We start from the raw sequence: 24,940 nt of genomic DNA on the forward strand, positions 1-24,940 counted from the left end.
GCTAGTGCTGTGTATACTTAGCCACAGGTTGGGACTTCCCAGCTCCCCACACCCATATCTGAGTTTTTTTATATTTAGATTACACTGGGATCTCAGAACTCCTGCACTGGAACCGTGTAAAAATTTTCTATTTCTTATCTTGTGACTATCTACAAAATAATATCTTTGCTCCTTTGCTTCTTTGCTCTCAAAGAAAAAATACTGTACTTAATTATTAAAAGATGTTTTTAACAGGAAAATTCCTTTCTTTTATGACTAAGCATCACAAAAACTCAGTTCTTGAATTGGGCAAAAATATTTCTCTTAAATCATGTAAATATGTTTTGGAGTTTTTATTTGTTTAGGGGAGTAACAAGTTTTTGGATTATTTGCCTAAGTAGTTATTTTATTCTTCAGCTTTTTCAAAGTAGAGCAATTTAATGTGTTTTTGAGGAGAATTTGCTATTTGCAACTCATTTCCTCATTCTACTTGCTTGTAACCCTCTTTTTACCAGCACAATATGTAATTAGATAAATTTATAAAATGAGTAAGTTCTCAGACTCAGTCACTGTGAACTAATTACATCTGCCTTAGAGGGAGAGTTTGAACATCTTATGTATTTGCATCACACTCTTTTAAATTATTTGTGATATTATATATATTGTTCAAAGGCTTAACTAATCAACTTTAGCTATTTTATGTCTTTTCATTTTTGACCTTAGATGGTGTCTTGCCAGTAATCCAGTATCTTTGACACTCATTTAGTAGGATATCCATCACACTAATCAGTTTTGTTTTCATCTGCTTTCATTTTTCCTATAAATTTGTCTTTTCAAAGTCTAGTTTATCACATTTTCATTGAAATGTACATTCATATTATTGGAAAACCACTCATTTTTATAAAACCATCTGGTTAAAATTTTGTCATATTCTCTTTAAGTTGATGGTCACTTTCAGATCTAGTGGACATATTTGAAAATCCTCTTACAAAAATTTTGGCTTTGCAGTTTTAGCAGGCAGTTCTGCAAAATGGTTTTATTCGATCTCCAAAGGGCTTGTTAGCCACCAGAACTTGTTCACAAAAGTTCAACACAAAGGCTCAGCCACCTTTTGATTATTTTGTTATTTCTCATTGCACTTTCCCTTTTCTCTCCAGCCTGCCTTAGTTTTCATTGTTTTCTTCTTTTTAATCTCATCTGATTTCTCTCTGTACCTTCTACTCTTGTCTTTTTGATTGAGTTTGGATGTGGAAATGGAGAGGTTCTATTTAGTGCTTAGAATGCCTCTCTCTCCTTTAGGCCGCCAAGGTCAAGGTCTAAAACAAATTTTGACATTTTGGGGGTTTTGTTTACTGCCATGATCTATTCTTTTCATTCTCAGATTCACACAGAGTCTCCCTAGGTTTTGCCATCCCAGCATATGTTTAGACTTGGTGTTTGAGTAGATCATCACTATTCTGAACTGCTTGAGCATATTTCATGATTCTAGTCTGTGGAGTTTGGTGTGTCGGGTGATTAGAATATTCTTCTCTTTTTATAATAATTAAAGGATGCTTTCCCATGCCATGAAATCCATTGAGTTATTTTTCTAGTTTGACACTTAAAGAATGACAGTTATTTTCAGCATATTTACAGCATATTGGGACATGTAGCATTCAGAGTGCTGTCTCCTTTAGTAGGTGTTTTTAAAGAGACTATTGCTATCCAATACTTCTCTAATAAGTGAAGAACCATTAAGAGATAGGAATGAAATGTAATACATTATGTGACTTTTGTAAAAACAAAAAGATTTCCATTTCTCTTTGGCTTATATAGCCTGTGTTGGTTTTTGTGTTTTCCTCTACTCTTTTAAGAACGTCCTTATATGCTGTACTGTGCATTAAGGTTGTGTAAGTTTTCATAAACAAAAGCTTTTGAATCTGCATTCCTGCCACTTAATGACTGGCACTACATGCTGTGCCTTGCTGTAATTGTGTTGATTCAGCACTGTGGGAGCTTTCTGTTTTCCTTTGAAAACTATTTTATTATGAGGAAAAGCTTCAGAAATAAGGACTGTAGACACCTTTTGAATTTAATGTCCTTAGAGTTGCTTTTCTTTTTAATGCTTTATATAGGTGAAAGATATGATCCTGAACCCAAATCAAAATGGGATGAAGAGTGGGATAAAAACAAGAGTGCTTTTCCATTCAGTGATAAATTAGGTGAACTGAGTGATAAAATTGGAAGCACAATTGATGACACCATCAGCAAGTTCCGGAGGAAAGATAGAGAAGACTCTCCAGAAAGATGCAGGTATTAACACTTTGTCTCCTGGGTGTCTTGGAAAGGGTGCTAAATTTATGCAGCTGGGCTCTTCTTTATCTGAAATTCAGCTTTTCTTTTTTCTTAATAGATTTTCTTTTATAGAGCAGTTTTAGGTTCACAGAAAAATCGTACATAAAGTAACAGAGTTGCCCTGTTAACTCCCCAATTTGTGCATGGGCGTGTGCGCACATACACACACACACACACACACACACACACACACAATTTCTCCTGTTACTAACATCTTGCATTAGTGTAGTACATTTATTAACAATTGAAAGCCAATATTGATATACTGTTCTTCACTAAAATCTGTTGTTTGCATTAGGGTTCACTGTGTTGTGCAGTTGAGAAATGCATAATATCCGCCATTATAGAACCATACAGGATAGTTGCGCTGCCCTAAAAATGCCCTGTGTAAAAATATGGAATGATTCATGAATTTGCATGTCATCCCTGCACAGGGACCATGCTAATCTTCTCTGTATTGTTCCAGCTTTAGTGCATTTGCTGCTGATGTGAGCACTCTGCAGCTGTTTTTAAGTTGCTAGGCCAAACATTATTTGTAATTAGTATTGATACACTTTCCATGTTGTCTATGTCCATTTATTTCTAAAGTTGATCACATTTTCTATATGTTTTTATTCAGGCTATTTATTGAAAAAAAATTTTTTTTCCATTAAGAACTTTCATGGCTCATTTTGCATTTGGGCATCAGATCACCCAGCCATCTGAGTTATTGCTGAGGGATAATGAACTTTATTAATAATAAACTTAATTAAATAAGTTTAAACAAAAGTTAAAGGGTTTGAAATTTAACTCTTTCTGTGACATTTTATTATGATTTCACGCCAGTGTTAACAGGAAAAAATAATCCAAATGAATTTTTAAGCTAAAATGTTTTTAAGTGTAGATCTATGTTTTCATAAACTGTATTTTCTAATGTTAGGGCATTGTGTTTTGTTTTATGTAGAACAATACTTAGAACTTCTCAGCATTCACTTTTTGTTCTTACCTACCAATATAGCTATAAACTAAAAAGTTAAAAGGGTATTTATATGTGTATATATATATATATATATACATATATATATATATATATACACACACATATATATATATATATGGCACTTCATTTGCAAGGCAAGTTTTACAAGTTCTTTGTCATTTGTGCCTCAGAGTATTTCTCTTAGATAGGCTAGATCAAGGATTTTACCCTTACTTTTAGAAGTAAAACCTGATGCCTAATCAGGCTATGTGGAACTTCCCTAAAGTAATAGTGATGGAGCTGTTCCTTCAAGTGAGTTCTTCTAATAAGTACCATCTCTCTCTTTTTTTTTTTTCCTTAAAAAATCTTAGTAGTTCAGATTTAGGGGTCACTAAAAAGAAGTAAAAATACAAATATAATTTTGAAACAATTTTAAAATACTTGTTTAGTGTCTTCGATATGTTTCTGTATTTATTAAATTTCTCAAATGCCTGTCTCTTTCAAGACTTTCTGGAATATGATCTTTGAAGAACCAGAATTTACTTTTCATTCTTTAGTATAAAAGAGCTAAAAATGTAGTAAAATATCTATTTTACAACTACATTTTTAGCTCTTTTATACTAAAGAGTATGTATGTTATTATAATAAACACTAAACTGGGAAACTGTGCCTACTCAAATATTCTGTGAATATTCTATTTTTTTCTCTCATTATTGTTCTCATGGCCTGTGTATTTATGTTTTTAGTTTGGTTTAGAAAACATAGTGGCCATATAATCTGTTGCTATTTCCTGAGGAGATTTGGAGATCAGGTAGGTAGGCTGGTTAGAGATCTATGTACATTCTTGTGTTGTTCCTTTGCCCTCCCACCCTCAGTTTTTCTTTCTTTGCTTTGTCTTTTTTTTTTTTTTCCCCCATTTCTCCCTTGTTTTTTTGTTTTTTGGGGTTTTTTTTAATGTTACCTCTACAACAGGTTCTGCTAGAGTTCCTAAATCTTTTATATAGAGTATTTGGGTTTAAAAGAGTAAAAATATAGTGTGTATTATTCATCATAGTAACTGAAGAACACACCAGGGAATTTACATCTTTGAGTATTTGTGAAAAAAGAGTAGACTTTTAGACAAAGTTGCATGTGACCTCTGGCATCTTACCAAACTGTCAGACTTATTATTAGTTCATTGTTAGATTCAGGAGTTCTTGAACACTGATCAGATATGAAGCTTCCATTTCGTTGTATGCTAGTCAGTTTTATATTCTCAACGTATAAAGAAATTACCTTGCACTGAAATCAAATTGGACATCAGAAAGGTAAGAAATTTTAGTTTTACTTATAGGGCTGATGGTGGGAATCTTTAGGTCATCTGTTGCTGAGAAATTGGGAAGAGACAAGGGCTTCTGAACACTTAATTGGAACTTGTAGATTCCCTAAAATGCTTATAGATAAAAATACATTTAACCCTTTTGCTCTATGTGAAACGCTCTTCTTGATCCTTGATTTATAGAGGTTCCAAATTGATTTATATTTAAGTAGAAATTGCTGTAGATTTGTCTGGGATAAACTAGTATAGTTTTAAGGAGAATTTTAATTGTTTTATTGCAGAATATTTATAAATTAAACCATCTACTCTAAAATTAAGTAATACAAGCAATGGAACGTATTTCAGGTAATTTCTCTCTGTCCTGCTTGCACCAGAAAAAAACCTCAATGCTTTATTCCTGAAGAACAAATTAGTGCTGATGTTTTAAATTCATGGCATATGAAGAATCCAGTTTTATTATTATTATATATGTTTTTCTTTTGCCCTGTTAAAAAAGGGAAAAGGGCGCCTGGGTGACTCAGTCGTTAAGCGTCTGCCTTCAGCTCAGGTCATGATCCCAGAGTCCTGGGATCGAGTCCCACATTGGGCTCCCTGCTCGGCGGGAAGCCTGCTTCTCCCTCTCCCACTACCTCTGCTTGTGTTCCCCTCTCTCACTATGTCTCTGTCAAATAAATAAATAAAATCTTTAAAAAAAAAAAAGAAAAAATTTTGAGTATGCTGAAAAAGGAATTATTTTAAATATGCTTTTTCCTGTAAAGCAATTAGTAAGGTATAAGTTTGATCTCCTCATACTATAGTAAAATAGAGCACTGTTGTTGTAAAGTGCAATACTTCATATTTTTTTGCATTTACAGGTGAGCATTTAGTCATTTGAATTTAGTTAGGATAGTGTTGAAATTTTAGTGTCGGGCGCCTGGGTGGCCCAGTTGGTTAAGCAACTGCCTTCGGCTCAGGTCATGATCCTGGAGTCCCAGGATCGAGTCCCGCATCGGGCTCCCTGCTCGGCAGGGAGTCTGCTTCTCCCTCTGACCCTCCCCCCTCTCATGTGCTTGCTCTCTCTCATATAAATAAATAAAATCTTTAAAAAAAAAAAAAAAAGAAATTTGAGTGTCCACTGAAATTGTAATATTTTATTATGTATTTGTATGAGTATATGAGTCAGTGACAGAATTGTTATTTAAATGGGACTATAGTTTGCACACAGTCCATTTCAAGAAAATGGTCATCATATGCAGATGTTTGAGCTCACGGGATCTCATCAGTTGATTCTGATATTTTATTTTTTAATTAAGCTTTAAATCTATAATACATAAACACTTGAATTACTTCAGACTTTTTTTATTTGTACACATTTATGTAAATATGTTTTTGTAGCAGTGTTTTAGACTTACGTAGGGAATTGAGCAGGTTCCCATTTCCCCTCCCCAACACATACATATCATTATTCAGATAGCTTAGATAACATTCTATTGATCCCTGTCAAATAGTCGGAGTATGGAATTTTGGAGTTACTGCATTTGAAATTCTTTAGCTCAAATCACTGAGGGCTCCATTTTAAAATAATCCCTAGTCTTATTATTTTGCTTCATTTTTAATATCTTTTAGCGACAGTGATGAGGAAAAGAAAGCAAGAAGAGGCAGATCTCCCAAAGGTGAATTCAAAGATGAAGAGGAGACTGTGACGACAAAGCATATCCATATCACACAGGCCACAGAGACCACCACAACCAGACACAAGCGCACAGCAAATCCTTCTAAAACCATTGATCTTGGAGCAGCAGCACATTACACAGGGGACAAAGCAAGTCCAGATCAGAATGCTTCAACTCATACACCTCAGTCTTCACTTAAGGTGGGAAAGGCATCAGTTTACACAATATACACAGTTTTATTCTTACAGATTACTTCTAGAATTACTGCAATAGGCTTGGGCATTCCTAGGCAGTCATATTAATTATAGATCGTCTGACCTGTATTACTCAGAGTCATTAATAATAAGAAATCTCTTTGGGGGAGGAAACCTGTCCAATTGCTGCATGGTTGTGTATGCACTTTCTATGAAAGTAGAAATGACACTTTGGGTTCGTTTAGGAACAGTGGCGAATCAGAATGTAGTGCATTTGTTTCTTTCTGGACACCATCACTGGTTGTCAAACACAGTGAGATTCACTAAGGAAAACAAGATTATTTAGAAGTCGTAAGAAATGACAGAAGAGGACCAACTAGATATATAGGGGAAATAGTCTCATTTTTATATAGAGATGTTGCCTATGAAGGGAGGCTTATTTGCCTCACTACTGATCAGTAGCAGCACTGCCTTCTTCATTTGTTTTTTATTCACCCACAGAAATGAAATCCACCTACTAGATACCTGGCCACAAGCTAGTGTTTTGTCAGTCTCCCCTACTAGTGTTTACCCAGCTTGTGTCTTTGCATCAGAAGTAGCAAAAAGCTAGGGAAAACATTTTTCTAATGTATCCTGCAGATTGTAGTTAACTCTAAAAATAAAGCTAGTCATACTTAGTGGCAAGAACAGGTTCTCTGTCAAGTTTTGCCAAATATCTTCTGTGTATAATTGCACCCATCTTGTTAGTTTTGATGAAAACCTCAATTAAAACTCAACTTTAATTGTAGTTAAAGAGGGGAAATGGCTTTGTTAGTTCTTTGTGGTCTTCGATTTCCCCTGCTATACATATAGTTAGCTTACTGACGGCTGTGCAGGATCTGGTAGATAGTCATAATTAAAACCTGAATACATATGGCTGTTAAAAGGAGAATTCGTGTCAGGTTGCACAAGGAAAATCATCCAAACTGTGTAACTTTTTTTAACAATAAGTTAAAATTTTTGTATGTTAAAAGATTTTAAATAGCAGTTTGAAATACAGCCTAAATACATGTCACTCTGCCATAAATATTTTACATTGATAGTGTAAGCTTTGTGATTTTTTTTTTTTTAAACTATAAAAATAATGTCTAGAAGGCCAGAGTTTTTGGAAAGTTCCTCAACTGCTTGGATCTCTTTCAATCGCAAAGCCTTTTTGAACCAGCATATAGTATTTTAATCTTCAAGGCTCAAATTAACATGCCTAGGAACTTACAGTGTTTCCCTGTTGCCTAGCAATTCGTTCTAATTATCATATATGTATTGAACATATAGGACATTTGCATCAAGGTACTTAGGACTATAGGGAAGAGAAAAATCATAAACTCCAGCCCACATTTTAGTTTGGGAACTAAATGTGAAGCAGTTAGATGTGAAGTTATATCATACAAAATAGAATGACTTGTGTGGTATACAAATAGTAATCAAAGAATCCTCAAATCATAAAATCATAGAACTTTAGAGCTGGTTAGGATCTTGGTCTCTAATCCAATGGATCTCAGACCTTCTTATGCTTTGGAATTCTCAAGGGAGCTTTGTCAGCCTATATAGGCCAAGATCCCTCCCTGGGCAGGTGTGACTCAGTGTTGTGATGGGCTGGGGCATAAGTATTTTTTAGTTCTTCTCAAATGATTCTGATATACAGCATTAAGATTTGAGTGGGAACTGGAAGGTATGTTTTCCAGAGTGAAATGCAGTAGGAAAAGAAATGAGTTAGGGAAAACAGTGTAGATGATGTTAGGGATTTTACAATGCTAGGGATAGAATTAGCTTAAAAATAACTATCTCTGCATAAGACTTCAAGGTCACTGCTCTTTCTTCAGAAAACTAAATGTACCCTTATTAAGATGTTACGGGTATTTGTGTCTAAGTTGAGAATCAGAGATGACTAGAGCAGGTTTAAGAAAATAGTAGAAATGTGTTTTCTAAGCTTATTTAAGGTTCTGTGTGTGTTTTCAGACTTCAGTGCCTAGCAGCAAGTCATCTGGTGACCTTGTTGATCTGTTTGATAGCACCAGCCAATCGACAGGTAAGCTTCCACATTGGCTTTTTTCTTTTCAGTAACCTTGATTTCAGAGTAATTTTTCAAAATGCCAAATAAAGGATAGAATGAAAAATTTTTTTGCATTGGATTTATTTTTAATGTGAAATTAGTGACCCTTGAGCATTATTTGGGAAAAATTGTTTAATTGCCTAAAGTAAAGAGGAGTGCTTAAATATTTGACCAATAATTCAGTAGTATCTCTGTCTCTCCTTAATTTCTTAGTGCTGAATGGGGTCCCTTGCTTTCTCTATAAACAAAATGTACTGCTCTGCCCATTTTACTGTCTTTCCCTAAGTCTTAATTCTGGCTCTCAACATCAGCTATAGTAGAATTCATTTAAACTTTTTACTCAGTTATTTAACAAGTGTTTATTGAACCAGACACTGGTCTGCGTGCTTGAGGTATAATGCTTAGTGAAACAAAGTTCTTGCCCTCACGGGAAGGTCAGGTGGAAGAAGTAATCTTTAATCAAAGAGTCACATATGAAAGTACGTAACCACCTACCTGACATATTTTAAGGAGGCCATAGCAAAACAGTAGTCTCTTTACCAAGATTTTCATCGAGATAGGATTAATTATTTCTTCAGTTAGATTTTCAGTATATGCCAGATTTAATTGAGTAATTCCCTATATATTGTTTTCAAGAAAATTGGCATTTGAGGTTGTATTTGATGATTATGGAGTTCTAATAAAGTCCTGTGCTACAAGTCAAAACAGCTTAAGAAATACAACTTCTATTTAAAGATGATCTTTCCCAACCTGTTTAAAGTTTATTTCACATTAAAACGTAGATGATAAGACTGGTGTATAAGTAATGTACAAAGTAAATCTATTGTTCCTCAATGTGTATAGTGATTTTTCAAAAGTGAATTGTTTTAAAATTTATGTTAGTGCTTAAATGGAAGCCTGTGATTTTCATTGATAGTGTAGTACATGTAATTAATAGAAAGTCTTCTGTTATTTTCTTCTTCTCCTTGCCCACTATCATAAAATTCTTGGACTGGGATTGAACTTCATGGGGCATCTGGTTCAACCAGTTTCTGAGCTTCTTCAGTTCTTGTTCCCTTTTTTCTATAACTCTTAACTGTTCCTAAAATTATTCTGTAAACTCTATTGAACTGTCATGCCCAAGGTTACAAACAACTACATTAGTTTAACAATTTATGGTGGTGTCTTTTTGTATGTTTAAAATCTTAGCTGTAGGAGCGCCTGGGTGGCTCAGTCGTTAAGCGTCTGCCTTCAGCTCAGGTCATGATCCCAGGGTCCAGGGATCGAGCCCCGCATCAGGCTCCCTGCTCCGTGGGAAGCCTGCTTCTCCCTCTCCCACTCCCCCTGCTTGTGTTCCCTCTCTCATTGTCTCTCTCTGTCAAATAAATAAATAAAATCTTTTAAAAATAAAAAAATAAAAATAAATAAAATAAAATCTTAGCTGTAGAGGCATCTGGGTGGCCCAGTCGGTGGTTAAGCATCTGCCTTCGGCTCAGGTCATGCTCTGTGGGTCCTGGGATTAAGCCCCACATCAATCCCTGCGGAGCAGGGAGCCCGCTTCTCCCTCTCCCTCTACTGCTGCTCTCCCTGGTTGTGCTGTCTCTCTCTCTGTCAAATAAATCTTTAAAAAATAAATAAATAAAAATAAAATCTTAACTGTAGTATTAACAGTTAGTGTGTAGTCATATAATACAGACATAGTGTCACAGAATTTCAACTATTTTGGACTTCCTGGCATGAAATATTAAGGAGCCCCTTTCATGCATCTGTGGAAAAGTTTTAATGGAGCAATCAGAGAAGAATTAACTAGGAAGGTCAGATGAGTGATGTAACTTTTTTCTTCAGTGATGCCAAGATTGGTTTGAACAGAGAGAATTATTAAATAACCAACATGCTTCCTTTCCTTGGCAAGAAACCGTTGAGTGCTTTTTCTTCAGTGCAGACAGTTAGATTGACTAATTAAATAGAAATAGCAATTAATATTAATACAGTAATTGAGACAAAGTCTGAATGAAATCTGAGAAGTTTCTTGCCTTAATATTTGTTTTATCATAATATTCTCTAAAAACAAACTGAATATGGGTCTACATCAGAATTATTTTTTAAAGTTCTCTTCTGTTTGAAACAGTATGCTTACCCAGTTTGTGTAAAATCCCCTCCAGTCATGACATAAATTTGTTACCCCAAATCTCTATTTAAATACTTTAGTAAGGTATTTTAAATTGACTTGAGCAGTGGAAAAACTATTGGATATTAAATCTGCAGCATCTACACATGAAAAAGTCTAAAAATCTACCATATTAAGCATTGCTATTTGGCATACCATTTGGGTGTCATTTACCAGATGTGCCTATACTTAAAATATCACCATCATGCAAGTAATATGGGCATAAACTGTAAACCTAAGCAGATAAGGCAGCCTCTGTAACTCTCACCAGATAAATACCTCCTCTGAGAATATGCTCAGATTTTCTTTTTTTTTTTTTTTAATATGTTACAACATCCTTTTGTTAACATCTTCAAAAGTACGTGTGGCAAACTCATTGGAGAATATCTACCAAGTTTTAAAATATACATGTGAAACCCATTCATCAAGAATCCATCACCACTATGGTGATGTTCTTTTAAAATCTGCACTATAAGGATATTTTGGTGGCTTTTACATATAGTACATTTCTAAGTAAATATTCTTAAAAAGAATTAATTTTACAGTATTTAGAAAAGAGGCCAGTTAAAGCTAGAATGCCAAAAACATCCCATTTCATTTCTTTACTGTATCTCACCTTTGTAAAAGGCCACATTGTCTCCTTTGTCCCTTTCTAATTAAGGAATTTAGGTCTTGACTGACATACTATTCCATAAGTTATCTCTAGTACAATAAATGAGGTTGAAGAGAAAATACACTTTAGTCAGTACAAATAGAGGGCCATTACGTGACTTGCAATATGTTTTGAATTCTTTTTTTTTTTTTTTAGTTTAAAAATTGTTTTAAAGATTAAGGTATGTCAAATCCAAAATGTTGATTACATTTGTATTTGAACCTGTTGCCTTGTACCCAGTAATCACAAAAATTAGTTGAGGATATTTACATGAATATGAACCACATTCTTACATATTCAGTATACTGACTTATATGTTAGAATTTCCATGGGGTTGTCTCTAATTTAAGCCAAGTTTACTAAAAATAAAATTTTTTAACATATTCTCTTCACTAATTAAAGTCATGCATGCTCATTTTAGAAATTTGACGGAAAACAAGTGATTCACCATGACTTGGATGCATAATAATTTGAGTGAATACTCTTTTTTTAAGTACACTTTCTATATATTCAGTCAATATATTAAACATTTATTACATGGCAGATCTTTTTCAGGCTTTTGATAAGGCTTTTATTTTTCTGTGAACTGCTTTTCACCCAAGTTCTCATGACCGTTTCCCTATGATCGTTGGTATTCTTTTACAGACTTGTAATTGCTTTATATCTTAACATTGTAGGATATGCTGTAATTTCTTTAACCAAATAGTCTCTTATTTTTTGGGTATTAGGTTTTGTTTTGTTTTTTTCCGAATTTTTCTCTATTACAGTAGTGGAGTAGCATCTTTCAAAACCATCCAGTTTGGTAAGGAGAAAATAGTATTTCATTTTATTTTGCATTCATTTGATGCCTGAGTTTGAATACTTTTCATGTTCTTATAGGCCAATTGTAACTTATCTTTTCATGTTCCTTTGTCCATTTCTTTTAGTGGGGGTTTTTATCCTTAGTGTTTTATATATAAACTTCACGTATATATGTATTATATATTAATCTTTGTCATATGTTTATTTTTTTTGCATTGTCAGTTCTTTTATATTTACTAGAATTATTGCACAAGTTTTTTATAAGGTAATCTAGATTAAATTCTTTGTTGAAGAAAATTTTCATTTGAAGTTTAAGCACTGTCAGTTCAGCTATATTTTTCCTGTTCACAGTATTGCTTTGGAAAATACATGTTCCCAGCTGGTGATTGTAAATAACCTCCTTGCTATCCTGAAAAGGCAGATGGAAATGGTTCATTTATAATGACAGTTCTCATGTGGGAATCTTAAAGGATAGCTCTTGTGAAATTTAGCAATCTTCCACATGCAGCAATTTTTGGTACACTCTTTTATTTAAATTCCCTTAGATTGAAGTTATCTGGGAAAATGCTTCAGTATAGAAAATTTCTGTTGAATTTAAGGCATTGGTATGAGTAACATCACACATATATCTCTCCTCCTAGGAGAGAAACTTTTCCTAAAAGAAATAAAGAGATTTTAAATTACTGAGATAGTTTGAGATCATTTTCAAAGATCATATTGTATAAAACCCAAGGAGAAGCATAATCTGTGGCACCTCAAAAGATTAGAGAAAACTTAAGTCCTTTTCAAGAAAAGGTGGCTTCTATTTGTAAAATATCATGTGTGTTTCCATTCTTTACTTCCAATATTCTTAAATTGGTTATGTTGAAATCAAACTCCCTATAGTATGGGTGGAGAGGTATAATATTTGCTGTAGATAAGTTATGAATACAATATAACTTCAGTTCAGATGTGAGAAGGTAAAGCAATGGAGTAACAAAGTAGGTAATTATCTGAAATACTAAATCAGGATATGACAAAAGTAAAATATCTTATCCTGTTTGAAGTTATGATCCTGTAGTATTCAAGTGCCTTTTTCTACATCATGCACTTTCTTTGTAGCCCAGACTGGATAAGATTTGAAAATCCCTAACTTGTTTAGCATAATAAATTACATATTGATGTCTATTCACTGCTGGATGAAGCAAATTAAAATAATCCCCAATTTCCAAATCCCTTAATGTTCTAGCAAATGATTAACTGTCATTCTGTTACCTAACAGTATACTTTGATCAATATTTTTAACATGAAGGAACAATACAGAAGACAAATTTATGAATATAAAGCAGCAACTGTTTGCAACATTCATGTCCCTGCTAGTTTTTATTAATATATGTGCCTGTTTATATAGTTTAAAAATATAGCTCATTGATCTCTTATGCCCCTCACCACATTTTTTCATGATTTTGTATCTTTAAAGAAGAGAAAAATAAATCACTGTGATGTTATTCTTTGGATAAAGTGAAAGTAGCCAGATGAACTGTAGTGTTGGTAGGAATTGAGAACCTTGGCCTTGGTGGGAGTTAGTTCATGGTGAGTGAGGATATATGTGAATATATGCATCTGTAATGAGGTAAAGAAATGAGAAATTTGTTATGCTTGCTGATAGTTGACTATAGTAAATGTGCATTAAAAAGAAATACCAAGTACACATGTATCAGAAACTGATTTGTTCCTTTTATTACTGCTGGCCATTTATTAAGAAGGGAAGATGGTTCTAGTTTAATTAACCCAGTTGAGTGTAGCAGATGGGGCAGAATGTCTTGCAGCGATAAGACAATTCAGAAATGGCACCAGATGTTGGAATCTGTCCCTGGTGGTATTTGAGTGCAGCCCAGATGTTCCAGTCCCACCTGGCTAGTTTCTAAGCACTGCAGGCTAAGCAGCTGTGATGTAACCTATATAATGTTCGCATAACACTAAAAGCACCGTAATTGAACTGCTGCTCTAAACTTCTAAGGTTGTGACTCTTAAGAGGTGAAATCTTTAAGGACAAAGAAAAATAAGGACAGCTATTTAAGGTTTTAGATCCTTTGGCTATTGCTATATTGTTGATAACTGAATTGGACAGAAATGGAATATTAAAATTTAGTATAATATTGTTCAAATTGTAGGTAAAAGTAAATATTCTTATCCATGTAGTGTTTACAAATAAAAATTTGTATGAGAATGTGCTGTTACGCGCACAGAGATTGATTTGCAGCCTTTGGATCTCACCTCTTTAAAAACACCAATCTAGAAGTAGCAAAAACCTGTTATTTTTTCATGTATTAAAAATGTAAGTATCTGCCTGTTCATGGAGTAGACAATAGAAAACAAGTAGTCCACCAAAATCATTGCATTCATTTTTTCCCTATGTAGCTATTAAAACTGATGTTTATGCAAATCAACCTCAAAAATTTTTCCCTTTTATTTAAAAAAAATTTCAAACCCCTAGAAAATTTGCCATATATTTTTTTATAAATTTTTTTTAAAGATTTTATTTATTTATTTGACAGAGACATAGCGAGAGAGGGGAACACAAGCAGAGGTAGTGGGAGAGGGAGAAGCAGGCTTCCCACAGAGCAGGGAGCCCGATGTGGGGCTCGATCCCAGGACCCTGTGATCATGACCTGAGCCGAAGGCAGACGCTTAACGACAGCCACCCGGGCACCCCAGAAAATTTGCCACATTTTCTTTTTTTTTTTTTTTTTAAGATTTTATTTATTTATTTGAGAGAGAGAGAATGAGAGAGAGCAGAGAGGGAGAAGCAGACTCCCTGCCGAGCAGGGAGCCCGATGCGGGACTCGATCCGGGACTCCAGGATCATGACCTGAGCCGAAGGCAGTCGCTTAACCAACTGAGCCACCCAGGCGCCCTTGCCACATTTTCTTCATCTCTCTCTCTCTAGATCATTTTTGTTGTTCGTTTACTGTGTACCATTTGTTTATTGTGTACCATTTGAGAGAAAATTGGAAATACCAGGACATTTTGCCCCCAAAATACTTAAGCATGTATCTTCTTAAAACAGGGACATTCTCCTTTATAATCACAATATAATTATCATACCGGGTATATTTAACACTTAAACAGTATTGTCTAATATATAGACCGTTTTCAGATTTCCCTGATGTCTCAATTACGTCATTTCAGAATAGCACTTTTTAAAAAAATCCAGAATCCAATCAAGGATCATGCATTTCATTTACTTGTCATGTTTCTTTAGGCTCCTTTAATCTGTAGCAGTTCCAGTCTTCTTTGTCTTTTATGATGTTGACATTTTCTGAAGAGTCTTGAGAGTTGTTTTGCAAAATGTCCCTCAATTTGTAATTTGTCTGATTCATTCCTCATGATTACATTCAGGTTAAATATTTTTGGCTGGAATTCTTAACACGGGTGATGATTTCCTTTTCAGTCCCTTGCCATTAAAGGGCCCACGAATACTGTTTTGTCTGATTATTAGTGGCATTAAATTTGATCAGTTGTTTAGGTTGATATCCATTCAGTTTCTCCATTGTAAAAGTAGCTTCATTCCTTTGTATTTACTAAGTAATCTGTGGGGTGATGTTTGGTGATTATGTGAATATCTTACTCCCTAGCAACATTTTACCCAGGTTTTAGCATCCACCGAAGATTCTTATAAAGAGCATAATCGACTGGATAAAAATGTGTTCAGGCAATGTAAGTGAGGGATAACTTAACCACAAGTGTAGTGTCAATTACTTACAAGATAAAGCACTGAGGAATGTAAGAGTTTGTGGTAGCTTAAAAGGAACATGGGACATGAAAACCTAGATCAACAAACTAGCTTCTATGATGGGTCTGGAGTCTCTGATATTAGGTAATTTTTAAGTGTGGTGCTAAAATGGCTTCCTGAAATTGCTATCTGTTGTTCTGTGGTTTTAACAGTTTAACTTTTCTTCATGCTTAATTTCTAGGAGGATCAGCTGATTTATTTGGAGGATTTGCTGACTTTGGCTCAGCTGCTGCATCAGGCAATTTCCCTTCCCAAGGTATGATACAATTTGATTGGCCAGAAATCTAGGGGCAGTGAAAAGGTTATCAAGACCAAACAATTCCCTTCTCTACCAAATAAGCTTCTTTTTGGTGTTTTACTCCTTGTAGTATTTATAATTCCTAAATCGTAAAGAATTTATTCACAAAGGTATTTTATTGGGTCAGTGTCTTAAATATGCCAAATAAATTAATTTAGTTGCAAACTACTCAGGCAGGCACACCTAAATAAAATTGCCCTTTTTATAAGTGACTCTTGTTTAGCTTTTTTTTGGGGGGTGGGGGGGAACAGCATGGTGGGTAGTGTGAATAACTATAATTTCAATTTAGCAGGAAGAATATTATGGTTTATGTTTAGCTTATATGATCCCAAGGACATTGGGATTGGGCAGACTATCTTAATAAAACTCATTTCTTTGTAATTTAGATATATATTAAGAGCATTTCTATAAAAGATTACTGAACTTCATTTTGACACATCCTTAAATAGTGAGCAGTTGAACTTAAGGCAAAACTTGCCTCCGTGTTAGATTAGAAATTTTAAAATGCCCTCGATTTATTATGGTGATCATTTTGCAGTATATTATAGATATCAAATCTTTATGTTATGTACTTGGAACTAACAATATAGGCTTAAACATCAAGGATTGAGGTGAAGCATTTGTCTTTTTTTTCCCTTTCTTTATGAATATTTTTACCTTACTGCCTTTGCCATCTAGTATGGTAGCTGTTTAACTTTGGGAAAGCTGGTGACATCCAACTTTCTAAAATCAGGAACACCATTTGACATGGTTCTTTATAAGGATATAAAGTAATGTCTATAGAAGTGTATAGAATAGGGACTAAGTTTGTTATTAAGTGTCCTTTCTTTAAGTTGTAAAGGAGTTGGCTGTAGTATTTTTTGGTATAAATCTTGTCACTCTGAAGTTTGAGAGATAATATGAAAATTTAGTTACAAATTTCAAACATGAGGTGAGGCAGGAAGAAAAGGTGTAATTTAGCTGAATTAGTCTTACTCATTTCAAGTAGAATTATTGCCATTAGACTAATTGAATTAAAATTTATATTTAGTAATGTCTGATTTAGTTTTGTTAGGATTTAGGAAGAAAGATACATAGGCTTTAATCATCTGGGGTTATTTTGATAACCTGCTTGTATAAATTCTGAGTATTTCCCAGAAACCAAAATTGTGGAGTGATTAGCTTCATCTTAGAAGTGTGGTTATGTCTTCTAAGGGTTAATACCTTCCTTTAGGCAGATCAAGTGGCAGATAAACATTGCCCTAATTTCACAGACTGCCTGTGTAATTCTGAGTTTTTATGTATATAAAGTTGCCTACTATGCAAATAATTCGAATATCTTAATGTTGCTAAGTGATACATCTCTTCATCTGTATGCGTGTGATTAATATAACCTGATCACCATTACGCAAGGGGCTGAAACTGTTGCAACTATGATTAATCATTTCTGAACAATATATGCCCCACTAGAAATCTCTTCCTCCTATGATTAATCATCTCAGATAAAGTTTTCAGATGGGGCAACACATATTGCCCCAGTTTCCATTCTTACTCTGTTTTATAGATCAAGCATATAGGAAATCAGCATAAAGTTTACCTTTATCCTTCAGGTCTTTCTTAAATTAGTTTAAATTGTTTAATATATAGAACTAATTGTAAAACTCTTAAATCAGTCTTTTTTGTAAAGATAAAAGACATATTTTAGTAAAACCCTGAGGTAATAAATATTAGCCCAGTTCTTGTATTAAATTGTTGGTAGAGCGTGGGTTTTCTAAGTGAATTATTTTCTTTCGAAGAGGCTCACATTTTAATATGGTAATAGAGAAATATAATTTTAAAGACTTAATGTTATTGTTCCTTTAAATATTTAGCATAATGAGACATAGTATTGGAGTGGTTGGTTACCTTTTAGGATAGACAAAATGTATTTCCAAGTTGTAAGTGAACATGGAGTACAAAGAGATGGTGTTAATTAACTTAGAAATATATACTGTTCTCTTTCAGATGACAGTTTATGTGTAGCTCTTTCTTCACCTTTGCTTTTTCAACTTCCATTAATTCATATTTATCTATTTGTCCCTTTCTCAAAGAAAGGTTTATTTACTTAGAGTCATGCATAATCTATTTAAATAATTTTTTTTATTATCAATTGCCTTTATATTTATTGTGTTCCAAATAGTATGTATACAGAATTTTAGAAGCTTGACCTACATTGTTTTATGGCCTACCTAAAGGAAAGAGAATGTGATGTGTTTGGTCCTCCCCTGCGTTTTCACAATTAATCCATAGTAACAAGAATAAACCCTAAATGCACTTACATATTAAATTAATCCTCACACAAAAAAATATTTAATCTTCACAACTTAGATTTTTTAAAAAGTGAGACACAGAGAGGGTTATGTAGTTTTCCCAGGGTCACTCATCTAGTAAGGTACAAAAACCATGCTCTTAAACACGATAGTCCATTAATTAACCTATTATCAATTTTTATATAATGCATTAAATCTTAAACTTGTTATAATTATCTTTGAATGTAATGATAAGAGTTCCCCCCCCTTTTTTTAATATTAGCATTGAGTTCCTCCTATACCCCGCTTTTTATTTAAATAAAAAAATTGAACAGTCCAGTTTGAAGCAAGCACTATACTAAGGTTATATATACCATGGCTATCTACAGCCCTTGTGTTGTCAATGAAAGCATGGCCAAAAGGGTAAGAACTTCTTACAGAAATTTACTAAGCCTACTCTTAATTTTACTGAATTTTTCTTTTCCATGCTTTTCTGTTTTCTTTATGAATTTTATCTCATGAATTTGGGATTTTATTTACATGAGACCATATAAATCATAGTTTGATTTCTCTTTAAACCTTTCCAAATAATGAATGGGTGAAATGAATTGAATTTTCTGATTTTATTGAGTGTCTCCTCACTTGAGGATTCTCGATCTCCCAACAAAAAGTTTAACCAGTTAAGTTTTCTTGCTCTTCAGGGTCTTAGGCTAATTCATATTTGTTTAGCTGGCAGTATATTTGATGATATGCAAATTTAGGATGAAGGAAAGTTTTGATTGTAATTTCTGTGTATCACCTCAGACCTGCTAAGAGGTGGATTTTACTTTATATGTGAATTTTTTTTTCCTTTGCCACCTTCTTAACATTTGTGGAATATTCATGAGAAAAATAATGTCCAGATGGAGATGGTACCTGCAGATGTTAATCTGGATGGACACAGATCAGCTCTAATTTGTTTTATTTCATTCATTGTTATTTTGTTCTGCACATTTCAGAAAGTTTCTTACCCTCACTGTTCCTTCTTAGTTACAGCAACAAGTGGGAATGGAGACTTTGGTGACTGGAGTGCCTTCAACCAAGCCCCATCAGGCCCTGGTGCCTCCAGTGGTGAGCTCTTTGGCAGTGCCTCACAGCCATCTGTAGAACTTGTCAGTGGCTCACAGCCAGCTTTAGGCCCACCTCCAGCTGCCTCAAATTCTTCGGACCTATTTGATCTTATGGGCTCGTCCCAGGCAACCATGACATCTTCCCAGAGTATGAATTTCTCTATGATGAGCACTAATACTGTAGGCCTGGGGTTGCCCATGTCAAGATCACAGGTAAGTTGTCTGCCTCCCTTGGAAACTTCGATTCCTAGTCTTTGAGATTCTGTAATTAATGTAATGGTAGACTATCGTGAGACAGAAAAAAAAAGCCATACACAGTTTTTGCACATTGCATTTATCTTAGACTCTTTCCCCTAGTAGTCCTTTGGGTTCTAGAGAGCAAGGCCTTCTCACCCATCTTGTAGTCCATGCAAAGCCAAGCATGATGCCTTGCACAGAGGAGGCACTTGCTAAAAATTTATTGAATTCATAAACAATTTGGTATTTAGTAGTTTAAAAAGTCTATTTTTAATAAGGAATAGAGATAATTGCTTCACCCTGGCCTATATTCACTTAGTAAAATACTCTGATCCTCAAAAAAATGTCATTGGTTGCAAGGAGTCGTTACCAATATAGAAAATCATTCTCTAAAATGATGAATACTCTTCCCTGTTTTAGGCCTGTTCTACATTATGTAATTTTATATAGGCTCTTTTGTCAACTCTCATTTTCATAAAGAAAAACAACTAAATGGGAGTTTTTTAGTTCACTTTTTTACAGTTAAATCTAAATTACCTAATACTAAGAATTCACACAAGCTAAAAAAAAAAAAAAAAAATTCACACAAGCACAGAGTTAGAGTATATCTGTCTGAGTTGTACCAGGAACTTGCTGTTTTCGATTCAAGCAATTCAGAATATTTTTTATGATGCTAATTACTCATTTTAATATGTAGATTCTCCTCTTTTGGGTATTAGGATGGAGGAAGAGAAGAAAGAAGCAGAAAGGTGATGTTCTATATAACAGAAGTTGGACCTAACATTAAGAAAAAGGACATGAAAGGCACACCAGTACCAATAAATTGAACTGTGCACCACTAAACAAGCCCAAACCACTTTATTCTTTTGAGTTTCTTTCATGTGGTCTAAACATAAAGCCAGTCTACTTACTTGCAGTCTTAATTGCAGCTGTGTTGTAATTATTTACATTGGTACATTTTTAATTACTTTTCCTGTTTCTATTCCTTTTCCTTTTTTCTGTCCTTTCATAGTTATCCTTAGTAACTATGAGGCATCCCTGCTTCTTTCTCCTGAATTTCTCCTATCTCCTGAATTGGTCCACATATATCAAGTTCCACGAATGTTGCTGCTCACTTTAGGCAATAGAAGTGTACATAGAGCAGGAAAATGTCAGAATTTGTGCAGTATAATTTGGTGCTTTGATAGTTTTGCTTTTTATAACATGAGAAATCATATCCTGAATACAACCCATCTTGTAATAATAAATTTCCACTTGTATATTTCCTTAAAGCTATCCTAACCTGAAGTTGGTAGTTGCCATGGGATGGTGGCTTCTAGACTTTGGGTGATGGGAGGGTAATTGTTCATATAAATATGTTGGGTTGTTTTTTTTTTTTAACCCCAAACATGATTTGGGATTCAGAGGAACCTTTTGGGGAAGCTAGTGATTCAGCTTAAAGAACTTAGCCTAGAACTTTTGTGGTTCTTTTTGGTTTCAGGAGTTTGTTACTAAGTCTAGTGTATATCTGGAGTTACTGTGATTAAATTGCCATTTGATAACCTTTATAGAGCAAATGCTTAATTTTTAGAGCATTTTTCTATTTTCCAGCCTTTGCAAAGTGTTAGCACAGTGCTGCAGAAGCCTAATCCTCTCTATAATCAGAATACAGATATGGTCCAGAAACCAGTCAGCAAAACCCTGCCCTCTACTTGGTCTGACCCCAGTGTAAACATCAGCCTAGACAACTTACTACCTGGAATGCAGCCTTCCAAACCCCAGCAGCCATCGCTCAATACAATGATTCAACAGCAGAGTAAGTTGCCGCAAGACATCTTGCTTCTTTGTGCACTTGTAATCTTTACCCTTATGCCAGGACTAGTTCAAGCCATGAAATAAGAATACATGATGCAGACCGTACTGAAGGCAACTGTGTGATTGCTTAGGATTTTTTTCCTGTTGGGTTACTTTGTATTCATTCTGCTCTTGGCGTGATAACATTGATTGTATTTTGGTGAGTTTGGGGAATCTAATCACTAAAATGAAAATATTTGTTGTAGAAAATGTTTTATATCTAGGTAAATATGACCAGGAAACAAGGATCATCTTAACTCCATAATCCAGGGATAATCACCATTAATATTTCTTTCTGTCTTTTCTAACCATGTTTTTAATACTTGACATTATTCTGTTTATATTGTTTTGTTTCTTGCAGTTGTCATTCTGCATTAAATTAGCATTTTTCCTGTATTTAATATTCTTAGGGAAAAAATGATTTTTTAGATATTTATAGTTATCCATTATATCAGTGTACAGTTTATCGTTGGTTATTTCCGTTGTTTCCAGCTCTTTGCTATTATAAATAACTCCATGATTTTATATAAATATTTGTACTTGTGATTTTTTACCTTAATGTAATGTTCTAAAAATAGAGTGAATCAAAGAGTATAAAGCTTTTCAAGGCTTTTGATACATAGTAGCTCCTGACAACTCGTTAGGTTGAATTCAACAATAAAGTTCGTCAGAATGATTTTAAAGTGCCTCATGAAAAAAAAAATGAGTGCCTGGGTGGCTCAGTCAGTTAAGCATCTGACTTCGGCTCAGGTCATGATCCCGGGGTCCTGGGATGGAGCCCCACGTTGGTCACCATGCACAGCAGGGAGTCTGCTTCTCCCTCTCCCTCTGACCCCTCCCCTGCTCATGCTCTCGCTCACTCTCTCAGTCTCTCTCAAATGAATAAATAAAATCTTAAAAAAAAATGAAGTAAAGTGCCTCATGTTTTCCCCAGCCCACTCTTAACTGTTTCTACATCTTTGGGAAACCAGAGTTAACAACCACAGAGTATTTTTCTAGAGCAAATAATGCGAGTTAATTGACTTTTCTTGTAAAACCACTGTAAAGAATTTTATTAGGGCTTACAAGTGTTGATGGTCAGAAGATTGTATTATTATTCTGCTTGTTGAATCTAATGTAAAGTTGTTTGTCTCTTCTGGTAGGTATGCAACAGCCTATGAATGTGATGACCCAAAGTTTTGGAGCTGTGAACCTCAGTTCTCCATCAAATATAATTCCTGTCCGGCCCCAAACTAACCCTTTGATGGGGGGACCCATGCCTATGAGCATGCCCAGTGTGATGACTGGCACCATGGGAATGGCCCCTCTTGGAAATACTCCAATGATGAACCAGAGCATGATGGGCATGAACATGAACATGGGGATGTCCACTGCTGGGATGGGCCTCACAGGCACAATGGGAATGGGCATGCCTAACTTAGCCATGACTTCTGGAACTGTGCAACCCAAGCAAGATGCCTTTGCAAATTTCGCCAACTTTAGCAAATGAGAGATTGTAAAGGAGCAGATTGAATGAAGGATTTTTAATGTTGAAGATAGGTGATGTTGGGATGGAAAATGCTAATCAACCCCCCTTTTATCAATTAATTAAAATAAACCTACATAAAGAACCAAAAAGGCTGTTTTATAAAAGTGAAGTATCTAGTATTTCAGATGGCCAGGCAAGGGCACTTCAGATGAGGCAGTCAAAATCATTTTTCCCAGTGAGAATAGACCACAAGTGGGGTAGTGAGACCTTGAAAGCCTTTATAAATTGAAGAGCCCATTTTAACATCATGATTTGTGGGAAGACTGGAATAGGGCTGAATAAATGTGTTTGAATCTCTAATTTTATACTTTTCTTTTCCTGAGGAACTTGATTTTTCTGTCCCTGAATCGCCTTGTCATAATTGGGTCTGTTCCTTTTACTACCACTCTTGAGTCCATAAATGAAATCATTAAAGTGGGATGATCAGTTTTTTATAAAAATATATATTTTTGTCCAAAAAAGGCATACATATGTGATTATGGCTAAATCAAAGGTAACTGGAATGTATATACTTTTGCTAATGTTCCAGCAACACTGCTATTACTATTATACTATCCAAATTTTTATTGTAACGAAACCTCTTCAAGCAATTGATGATAGCTGTGGTACTTTTCCCATATCTTCTGCTATAATTATCCTTTGCAGAACTAGGAAAAATATTTTTTTTCAGGACTGCTCTATGGTTTCCTTTAAAAGAAAAAAAAAAAAAAAACCCTCCAGTATTTTTGTTTGTTTTTAGCAGTCATTATTTACAATTTGCAGTGGTTAACTTGGCAAGGCTTCCTTCCGTGTTTATCCCTGTAGCCACCACTTAACCAGTCAGGAACAGTCAAAAGAGAAAAATATTTATTTTTATTTTTTTGGTGTCTTTTCAAAAAATTGAAAAGGTAAAAATTCATTAAAATTTTAAGTTAAATATAAATGTTAGAACTCAACAATGTTGGCTTTTAGATTTTATACAGTATTCATTTTGTTTTGGTTTTGAGTGTATATAATATGGCATTAGCAATATGGTTCCAATAGAGAGGAGTTAAATATATATTATTAAAGGAGACCTGTAGCAGTCAGATTTTATTGATTTAATGGCAAATAAAGGAAATTAATTAAAATGTTTTCGTTTTCCTGCTGTAATTCTGCATTAAGCTCACATGAAAATCATGATTCTAGAGTTTGGAATGCAAAATTAATTGTTTCACCCTCAAGCTGGGAATATTTTTAAAAATAAATAATATAGGTATCAAATTATTACTTCCCCACTTTGTGTTGAAATTTTTTTTATTAAATTGACAAAACTTTGTTTCCATTGTATTCATAATGTTCTGTTATACATAACATTAAAATGTTCATTAAAATCAATGTTGAACTGCTTTTTCTTTCATTCTGTTAGACATTTGAGACCATTTGGGGAAAAAATAATTATAATTTGGGCAAAGTAATTTTTATAAATAATTTAAAATTATTTAATGACTTCTCTATTCTTTCCTCTCAGACTCTACTATTAGGAATTAAAAATGAAGCAGCAAAGATATCCTGACCCGCTCCATTCTTGCTAATGTTCCATCTACAACATTTCTAATTAGGCAGAAATTCATGTACTTCAGCTAAGTGGTAATGAAAAGTGATTCATTTGCTGAATAAGAGATGAGAGAGAGTGTAATTAGCTGACTGTGGTTTTTAATCTTTCAACAATTCAATGTGTTTAAATTAGTTTCAAAGAATAGGAGCTTTCAAGTGTTGTTACTTCAAGCAATCAAGCCAGGCTCCGGTGGT

General features: G+C 34.3%; 1 protein-coding gene and 1 non-coding gene across 4 annotated transcripts in view; one reads left to right on the forward strand and one right to left on the reverse strand.

The window, feature by feature from the left end:
* Nucleotides 1-24,533, forward strand: part of CLINT1 (clathrin interactor 1) — a 58,460-nt gene extending 33,927 nt beyond the window's left edge. Inside the window, exons 6-12 of one of the 3 annotated variants that reach the window (XM_021701148.2) lie at nt 2,094-2,271; nt 6,195-6,441; nt 8,431-8,500; nt 16,080-16,154; nt 19,493-19,785; nt 21,400-21,604; nt 22,785-24,533. In XM_021701148.2, coding sequence (XP_021556823.1) covers nt 2,094-2,271; nt 6,195-6,441; nt 8,431-8,500; nt 16,080-16,154; nt 19,493-19,785; nt 21,400-21,604; nt 22,785-23,131 — 1,415 coding nt within the window. In that variant the 3' untranslated portion in view covers nt 23,132-24,533. The remainder of the gene's footprint in view (nt 1-2,093; nt 2,272-6,194; nt 6,442-8,430; nt 8,501-16,079; nt 16,155-19,492; nt 19,786-21,399; nt 21,605-22,784) is intronic. The other 2 variants (XM_021701157.2, XM_044917127.1) reach the window with 2 other exon arrangements.
* On the reverse strand, nt 2,703-2,809 carry LOC123325353. The gene has a single exon (XR_006540372.1). It is a non-coding gene; the product is annotated as a U6 spliceosomal RNA (small nuclear RNA).
* Nucleotides 24,534-24,940: the final 407 nt, after the last annotated feature.

The sequence above is a fragment of the Neomonachus schauinslandi genome, chromosome 7, assembly GCF_002201575.2.
Source record: "Neomonachus schauinslandi chromosome 7, ASM220157v2, whole genome shotgun sequence".
In the NCBI taxonomy this organism is placed as follows: Eukaryota; Metazoa; Chordata; class Mammalia; order Carnivora; family Phocidae; genus Neomonachus; species Neomonachus schauinslandi.